This window comes from Arachis ipaensis, chromosome B4 (assembly GCF_059453495.1).
Source record: "Arachis ipaensis isolate K30076 ecotype BB chromosome B4, ASM5945349v1, whole genome shotgun sequence".
Lineage (NCBI taxonomy): Eukaryota > Viridiplantae > Streptophyta > Magnoliopsida > Fabales > Fabaceae > Arachis > Arachis ipaensis.
The window spans coordinates 108,007,838-108,017,904 of NC_142439.1; the positions used below are offsets into that span (position 1 = coordinate 108,007,838).

A 10,067-nucleotide genomic window follows, 5' to 3' on the forward strand; every position below is an offset into this window, starting at 1 on the left:
TAGAAAGCTTTCGGTCTTAATTTAATTGGATAGTTATCTTGAGAGAGAAGCTATCCATAATTGGAATTCTTCGGATCCTTGAGAGAGGGATGAAGAATTCATGCTAGAATTGCTTTCTCACATTGGATTAGATTGGGGGTTGGATGGATATAGTGACCTGTAATCCTACCAATACTTTGATCTATAAATTTGTGTGGTATAGTCAATGACCGAACTTCAACTCTTCCCATGAGCAATTAAATTAAGACATTGGGATCTAATCATCTAAGATTGCCAAGCAATGTCAATGAATGCATTGATTGAGGAAGAGATGAAAATGATTTGATCCGGAGAATTCAATATCTCCTGAAACCCAATGAACCCCCATCTCTGATCTACCCATTTCTATTTACATTCTATCTTTAATTTCATGCTTAATCCACATTCCCCTTTACTTTCTTGCAATTTAAGCTTCTGTCATTTAATTTTTAGCAATTTAATTTCTGTTCATTTACTTTCTTGCAATTTAAGTTTCCCACCAATTTACTTTCTGCAATCCCAACCCAAATTTTGATTCCGCTCAACTAGTATAATTCTTCAATTAACATTGATCAACCAACCAATCCCTGTGGGATTCAACCTCACTCTTTTGTGAGTTTTTACTTGACGACAATCCGATACACTTGCCGGTAGAAATTTGTTGAGAGACAATTTTCGGGTGAATCAATAGGCTGGAACCAAAGGAGTAGCATTCTCTGATCCGGAAGATCCAACCTTGTCTATGGCGTTTTGGGTAGGATCACTAAGGGAATGGACTACCGAAGTTTCACTCCCTTTCATATTGGATGACCGCTGACCCGACATTTGATTTGAAGTTGAAGAGATTAATGACCGCTGACCCGACGTTAATCATATATATCCTGCCATAGAATGAATCAATCAGAAGTTGGAGTAGATGGTTAGAAAAGTTGATCCAGAAGGAAGAAGCATCTCCGAAGCCTCAACCGTTCTCATACTATAGATTTCACACCTATCCTGTAACGTTTTATTTATTTATCTGTTTTATGTGTTTTCTCGTGATAACAATATTATCTATCCGCATAAATAATATCTTCAAGGTAACTATTGCTTTCTCAAACCAACAATCTCCATGGGATCGACCCTCACTCACCTGAGATATTACTTAGACGACCTGGTATACTTGCTGATCTATCTGTGCGAAACGTGCAGAGTCAGTTTTGTGCACCATCCGCCAGCAACTCCAATATCATTCCGAAGGCCTTGTCGCTCACACCGCACATGGACTTTATATGATAGAGCCTCACCAAGAAAGACAGCTTCGAGAACTTCAAACATCCCGGGTATAACTTCTTCTCTCCATCATCGAGTAGGTCATGAAAATTGTAGGCCTCGCGACTAGGTTCATTGTATAGGTAAGGCAACTCATCCGCATCCCCTCCAGGATATTCATTCACTATGTCTTCTTCCTCGCCATGAAATCCTTGGAAGTTGAATGCCTTGTGGACCATTTCAAGCATTGGGGCATTAAAATTTCTATCGGGTTGAACTTCTTGTCCATCACTAGGGCTCTCTACCACGCGTGTCTTACCGTGGTGTATCCAAAATGTGTACCTAAAGGGGAAAGAGTTTATCAGCAAACGATCGTACGCATCCTCTCTATTTTGTAAAAGGTTGAACCCACACTTCGGACATGGACAATGTATCATCTCATCGGATGATGCATTGGCAAATGCAAAATCTAAGAATATGGTCAAACCGTCCCTATATTCTGCACCAACTCGTGGCTTTGAAATCCAACTCTTATCAATATCTAATTTAATGAAATTATAGAACGATGAAAATTCATATAATAGAGTCAAACCACCAGAAAAAATAATAATAATATATCTTAAATAAATCTACGGAGTGTAGACTATGATATAATGATACTGTTTGAAATAAATTAGGAGAACAACTCTTAAAGGAAAAAACAAAAAACACAGTCACTAACATCCATGATAATATGGAGCCCACAAAATTATTCGAGAAAGTTGCTTACTCATTTGAAAATTCTGCACTTTGAAAAAAAATAACTCAAAGAAATAAACTCTGGTTCCAATGCCAAAAAATTGAAAAGGAAAAGAAACCTTCCTTACAAAAAAAAATAGAATAGAGGAGTATAGGTTAGATGTAAGAAAATATTTAAGACAAAAGCATAAAAGAGGTATAGAATCAAGTCTAAAAGTAAAATAAAGAGATTAAAATTGTTATAGTTAGATAAATCACAAAGGGCTAATGTATAAAGAGATTAAGTTAATTAACTAGCTTTCACGTGCACTTGAAGCAGATAAATATATCCATACATGGTTACCAACAAAATGTGTACTTTTCTATAGGTTTATTATTTTATTTAGATTGTGGATCACTTACTTTAAAACCATATAAATTAAGGTGCAAAGCTACTACACAAACAACATTTATTTAATTAATTAAGTGTAAAGTTTCGCAAATAAAAAATCTATGCTTATGCAGCAGAGGAATGGAAGATACTTGGAGAGGTTCTAATCAGAACCATTTGTTTGTTCTAATGATTTAACCATAAAAACGGATGATCAAGCTAACTTATTCGCTTAAATATGAAACATCTTAACTTAAGACACAGCTCAAAATGGCAAAACTACCGCTAATCCTTTAGCAATAAAGGTGGTATGTCCTAGTACTTTATCATCTTATCAATAGTAACATTATTTAACATCAATTAATGAAGAGAACAGCTATTTTATTGAAATTTCAAATAATGAAGGGAACAGCTATTTTGAAATTCCACCATACTATTCACATGATAGCAAGAGTGTGCAATGAGAGTTGCTAATAGCGGAGAGAAAATGGTGAACAATTTGAAAAAATGACATGGAGGAAAAAATAGACCAGGAAACGCATTTTTGAATTCTAATCCAGTTAAATATAAAAGGTGAGAGCATAACCAAAGACAGTGATTGCAAACCAAAATGCAAAAATATAACTGAATTAGCAATCTAAGAAATAAAAATATGTTCAAAAAAATAAAAAAAACATGAGTATTACTTGGATAGCAAATGTAAGTGACGAAGCCTTATGGTAGCTCTCAAGCTGGTTCCCACTTTTTTGCACAGTGAGCCACAAATCAGAAGTCTCCAACTGTAGTGAGATCAACAAAACGCTTTACTTCACGCTTCGGACAGATGAGCACATGTGAATATTATTAATTCAGACAAATTCAATACTAAACTAGACTTTCTAGCCAGTTGGAAATAACCTATAGAACTTTACATTATATAAAACTTCCTTTCAAGAAAAATGCCTAATCAATGAAACGCTTGAGCAAGTAACTATGAACCAAAGGTATATGTCATGTCTAGGTGTATTCTAACATATTATTTATTTAAATATCTCGCTTAACATCTAAAGCACCACATTAAAGGAAATACCTCATAATCATTTCAATGGTGTTGACCACTCCTACTGGAATACAAAACAAGGATACGAAGTAAGGAGGACTACCGAAAAGGCATGCGTAAATGAGAATGATATGACCACCTAAAGAAAAATAGGCCCGTTTCCAAATTGCCAAACACTTAGAAATCTCCTCAACAACAGGGTCCCAAAAGGAAATGGATCTAAGATTACCACCTAGTAACCTACAGAACACCTAGATAATTAAGAGGCCACTCCAAAACAAAATACCCAGCCATATATACCTACAAAACACCTACTATTTTCTGTTCCTATGTGTATATTCAAAAGCATAGACTGCTCAAGAAAATAAAGCTCCATTTATTTCTTTCAAGAATGTATGTTCCAAATTAAATGAAGAAGAGAGATAGGCAGAGCTGCATAATTTTATAGTCATAATGCTGAAAATGTAAAAGAACTTTTTATGAGTAGCATTACAAACTTTAGTATTAAAAACAAACAGGATTATGAATAAGAACTTTTCTGACTTGAATGGATGGAAAACAAGCAAGGAATAAGAGAACATACAGTTCATAGATAGTTTGATAAAACACCCAATATTCTTACAATATAAAAGTGGATTCTACTTAATTTGGTCAACCACACAGTCATGCAAGAAGTACATTAGTTTAAGCCAAATCGAAAGTGCAAAACTGGATTCCAATATGAAATTGCAATAAACACAAACATATCAAGACTCAGGGGTTCAGAAATTGGGAAAAAAAATCAAATTTGAATGTTAAATTGGGGAAGAAAAATTTGGGCAAAATTAATCCATCAGCGATGTTCAAACCAAAATTCAAAAGGAACAAAGATTAAACTTATGGCAAAATTAATTTATCAACCTCCACTAAAATTAAATAGGGACGAGGGAGAGGAACATACGAGAGAGGGGGGAGAGTGTGCGATCGGCGACGCACAACAGGGCAAGGGCAAGGGGAAGGCTGCCGACGACGACACTGCGACGGATGGTTGGGGTCACCGCCGACGACGTCACAGACGTGCACGGAGGAGGGAGAAGACTTGGATGACCCTTTATACTTTACCTTCGCACATGGGAGCTACACAGCAGAGGGAGGAGACCAGTCACGGGGAAGAACAACGACACGGACGTAGCAGCTAGAACTGAAAAAGGGATGAGTCACAACGGCGGGGGAAGGAGACCAGCGATTGGCGCCTTTGCTCTGCTAGGGTTCGCACCAAAAGGGGGAAGGTTAATGGCGCCGAAATATTTTGGTTGGGGTATTTTAATGAAACACCCCCTCCACCAGGTTATTAGATGCAGTTGGGACCAAAATGGCCACCAATTCGGATCAATTGGAAATGGAGCCTCAAAACGCAACAAGAACCGCAGCAGTTCACTCGATTTGCAGCGATTTGGCAAAACGCTGGTACATTTCCGCAACTAAGAGCCATTTCCCTTGTAGTGTTTTGTTGATAAAAAAATTTGGGTGCATTTTTGTCAGCAACAAAATTATTTGAGTGCATATTTGGTAGTTTACCCTTATTTATTATGGAATGTTGAACATTCACTACAAGAAAAATGTTGAGTACCGTCGGATTTAGCGTCGCAGCGGCGGATTTACCGTCGGATTTACCGGCGGTAACGACGTCGAATTCGTAAGGTTAAGTAATTGCCGGCGGATTTTATTTTTCGACGGTAAATCCGACGGTATTATTTGGAGAAAATATAAAGTAAATTAGCGCATCCTTTACCGTGGGCTTACCATTGGATTTTTTTTTTGCGGTAACTCCAATTAGTGAAACATTGTATTTTGGTCACCTGTGATAGTTTATCGTCGAATTTTTTCGACGGTAAAGGGGCATAAATTCAAATCACGAACCCTCTTTCCCTTCATTCGAAAGCATCACCACCATCCCTCCTTCCCTCTCTCTCTCTCTCTCTCTCTCTCTCTCCCCCAGTGTCTCCATCACCACCATCTATCGCCACTACCGAGATCACCACTATCATAGCCCATCTCTATTGCTGTCAACCCACCGCCGACCCCTCCTTCTTCTCCTCTTCTCTTCTCTCCTCTCCTTGCGCCGTCAAACCACTGTCGCCCCCGCCATCATCACGTCGCGGCTACCCAGCTTTTGGCGAGTTCTCCTTCCTTTGGAAACCACCCTTCTGCCACTTCTAGCTTCGGCGACCAACATTCTGTAGTTTTGCATTCCGGGTTTTTTTAAACTCTGTTTCTCTTTCTTCTTCAAATTCTGTTTTGCTTAGGTTGTTTCATTATTCTAATTTTAGTTAGTTAATTTAGTTAGAATTAATTTTTTATTTTAGAGGATTTTAGGTGGTTAGGATAGCTTAGTTTTAGGATTATTAGTTTATATTATATTGTTGAAAGTGTTGGAAATTGACTGAATTGATAGATATTGCTGTTGATTTTGTATTGAATATGCTGAATTTGTGTGAATTGATGTTAAAAGACTATTTGTTTTGTTAAATAATTGCTGAAATTTGGTTGAATAGCATTGACTTGAATTTGAGGCTGTCAACTGTTACTTAGTTTCGTTGATTTTGCATCTTTGATGTATGTGCTTGCCAAGTGTTTGTTTATATGCCTCTATATTTATTGTCCATTTTAAATTGCATGTTGTAGCCACCATGTGATTTAGGATGTTTAATTTTTACTTGGCATATTTAATTAAATCTCTTTGTGATACAGGATTGTAATGCGTTGGATATTATTTACTAATTAAGTTTTGTGTATGTATGTTGTGTGTAAATGTCAAGTTGCTTGATTGAAGTGTTTTTCACACTTAGTATTTGATTTAGATCTAATAATCACATTATGGTTTATATGGTTGTATTCTAAGACACTTGCTATTCAGATCATCAAATGTTGAACTTAATGTTGTGGTATTAGTTATAAGAATTACCTAGGTGTTGTTATAACTTATTGTTGATTTGTTGTGCTGAATTTCTGTTAATTGGTATGCTATTTGCAGACGTGATGACAGGTAGAGGTGCTACAGATCAGGCTACTAGTCGTGGACATGGTCGAGGTTGTAACACCCTACCACACAGAGTCTTATGCTTAAGTCATAAAACTGAGGTGGCGAGGTATTACAACCTCTAAAATCAAAATATATAAATAATAATAGTTGAAAGGAATTTTATAGCAAGGAGCATTTGAAGGAAAGGGTAAAACAAAAGCGTTAAACCGAAAGAGCGCAACATACGCGTAAACGATAAGTATGAGAGAAGAATTCCAAAGATACATATAGCAAGGCTTCTGACCCGGCTCGCGAAGTTAAAACCGGACAGAGCATATAAATATATATACATATATATACATGAGAATCCCCAAACATGACTGTCAATACCGTTTACAGAACCTATTTCTCCAAATCAACCTCTAGGAGGGGCAAGTATAAGATACAAGGTGGAGAATCTATATACATATATAAACAAAATACACCCTTGAGTCCCAAGAGTCCTTCACTTCATCAAAGTCTCCAGAATACAGAGTGGTGCTTCTCAACCTGCATCTGAAAAATAACAATATAGTATGGGATGAGAACCGGAGGTTCTCAGTATGGTAACAGTGCCCACATATCTAACATATAATGTCCTGGGAAAGCCGAAGGAAATCCTAGAACTTCCGACATATAAATGAAACCTTATAACATAACTAAACCATAAAATTGAATTAGGCAAATCTCTATAAGGGTCTTCGTTCTATCTAAAACTCCCCTATCCAACTCCTCCGAACCTCCCAACCGCCACTGGAAATAGTTTTTACAAACACAATTATTACATACAAGGAAATCACAGGTAGAAAGCATATACAACAGATAAACAAGTAACAAGTAGTGATGTAATCAATTAGGCATTTCAAACAAAACATACCAAACAAACATATAAATGCATATGATGCATGCCTGTCCTAGTGGCTAATGAGTCTCATTTGTCAGTTATCAAGCCAACCCGACGTGTCCAGTAGCTAACCCGGGCACAGTCTTTCTGTTGCGCCTTAATATCATTAGAGGGAATCCGTGTCCTGTCACCATTAGAGGGTATCTGTGCCCTGTCACCATTAGAGGGTATCTGTGCCCTGTCACCATTAGAGGGTATCGGTGCCCTGTCACCCTTACAAACAGAGAGAAAATACAAGCATACTCACATCCAACATTTTCCATTCATGATTCATTTACTACATTCATTCATTCACTATCAATCATTGATTATCAATTTTGTCATCATTCATAACTTCATCATCATTTTCGCACACTTTATTTTATCCAAAAATTCGTCCACAGAAGATTACAAACCTAATTCTCCGTATCTAGACTCAAAACAAAAGTATCCTATAGATCCAAACCCATTTGAAATATTTAAGTTGAATAAAATAAAAAAGAAAATCATTTTCTCTTGCAAAAACTAATTTCAAGTTTGAAAGCTTTGCACCAAGACAGCGAGCTACCTTGTTCTTAGAAAATCCACCAAAAATCATATTTTCACTTGATTTATCTGATATTTTCCATAAATAAACTAAACTTATAAAGCTTTAAATCATTTAAAGTCTCATAGAAAAATTATTTTTTGGAGAGAGTTATACTAATTACAAGTTTGCTTTCAAAAACTGGTTTCGCTGTCAAAACAGCTAAGAGCTCTATTTTTAAAACAAGCACAACTCCTTCAAAACAATTTATGAAAGTTTGAAATTTCTACACAAACAAGAAAATAGTCCCAGTCTCAATGTCATTTTGGTCTCACTCAAAATTATGGTCAGGATTGGGAGATATAAGCGTTGAAAGTTGCTGGTTTGATTATGCATTAGCAGAAAATCAGCTTTAAAGTAACAAATTTCAAAACTTTATATCTCCTAATCCAACCGTTAAAATTTAACCAAATTTTGTAGAATGGATCTAAACATCACAAAGATTCAAGGAAAATTAATTTTATCAAATTGTGATGGTTAGAGCGTTACCAAAAAGCATCCGAAGCTGCTGCCAGAAAATCAGATTTTGCAGAATTTTGCCAAACCTCAACTTTCAAAACATTTCAATCCCAACCCCTTTAAAACTTACCAAATTTTACCATAGTGGATCAAAACCAAACTCAACTACACCACATCATTCCTCAATACACTATTTACCATCTCCATCAAGTTTTCAATCCAACAACCCAAGTTTAATACAACATCTTTAATATACATTATCATGATCATATCCAACAATTCAAGTTCAATATAACAATATACATACTCATCAATACCTACATCATCATACACTTCAAATATCATCTTTCCACCATCATCAACTTCCCTTATGACCAATGATCATCAATCAAACATAACACATTAATTAACATAATATATATCAAACATAAGATTCAACTTATCCTAGGTCGTCTAGCCTAAGTTTTCACGAAACATTATATTTTAGATATGAGAAACTAAAACCATATCTTGGCCGATTTTTTGATAAACTCGGAATACCTCAAGCATTCCTCGCAACACAAGCTATCAACCACCGCCCCTTACCAATGAAACCTAGCTTCCAGAAATTGATCCAAAGCTTCAATTTAACAAGTTTGACCTCCAATTTGATTTTTCACCAACAACATTCAATCTAAACCACATATATCACTATAATTAATCCCTAAACTCAAAATCCCATAATTTCACAAGAGGGTTAGGGTTTTTACCTTGCCCATAGCTCAAGTGAGTCAAACCCAACAAAACCCACAAGCTAATTCAAACTTAAACACCGAAATTAAGCAAGATTCAACATGGATACACATTGAATTTCAAAATTGGAAAGGAAAGAATCTGAAATTGAAAAGTGGATTCCATACCTAATTAATGATTGGGCTTTGTAGCCATCGGAGCTCCGAATCAAAAGTTACATGGATTTGAATCACCACCAAGGGTTTTGAATGTTCTTTGCTCTCCTTCAACAATTCCCAGCGTGTTTCATTATGAAACAAGGGAGAACAGCTAAAACTCTTATTAATTGTGGGCTTGGGTTGGGCATTGGGCCCATTTTGGGTCCGATTCGGCCCGTTTAGCTCAATTTTGGGCTAAATTCTTTGAAATTAGTGTCAAAATTTTCGTTTTAATTAGTTCTATTATATTAAATTATAAAAATCACATTTCTAATTTTCTTTATTAATAATTAATTTATTCACTAATTATTTACTAATCTATCGGGTTTTACAAAGGTCATGGTAGAAGGAGGATTTCTTCCGGTACCCTGAGAATTCTGTATCCTCTCTCTCTACTCCGACTACCCCGATAATGTCACAGGTTACGGGTTTAGCAGACTAGTCGTTCATCATGGTCCCTAACCCCAACTACGTGCCGCCATCTACGGCGACGATGCCACCTCCTGCCGTCTATGGTTATTGCTGAAAGTTTCTGAAAATTGATTTTTGCTTAGTGGATTTAGGTATATTTGGTTACCTGATTAGTGTTTTCTGTTTTTATGGTTATTGCTGAAAGTTCCTGAAAATTGATTCCTACTTAGTAGATTTAGGTTTATTTGGTTGTCTAATTAATGCTTCCTTTTTACTGATTATGGTTATTACTGAAAATTGATTCCTGCTTAGTGAATTATGGAATTTTCATATTGTTTTGTTT

At 36.1% G+C, this 10,067-nt stretch overlaps 1 protein-coding gene across 1 annotated transcript; it reads right to left on the minus strand.

Annotated features, from left to right (window-relative positions):
• Window positions 1-1,211: 1,211 nt before the first annotated feature.
• On the minus strand, window positions 1,212-4,887 carry LOC148568709 (uncharacterized). Its single transcript, XM_088484752.1, has 2 exons — window positions 4,821-4,887; window positions 1,212-1,810 (listed from the first exon to the last, which is right to left on the minus strand). Exons 1-2 carry the CDS (start codon window positions 4,885-4,887, stop codon window positions 1,212-1,214), a joined length of 666 nt encoding a protein of 221 aa, XP_088340878.1.
• Between the last annotated feature and the right edge of the window lie 5,180 nt (window positions 4,888-10,067).

Excerpts from the sequence above, each read along its gene's own strand:
- LOC148568709 (XM_088484752.1), bottom strand. The coding sequence starts at position 4,887 with ATGGCTCTTAGTTGCGGAAATGTACCAGCGTTTTGCCAAATCGCTGCA. Across the intron at positions 1,811-4,820 it reads AAATCGAGTGAACTGCTGCG|ATATTGATAAGAGTTGGATT; the intron begins GTTCTTGTTGCG and ends TCATTAAATTAG.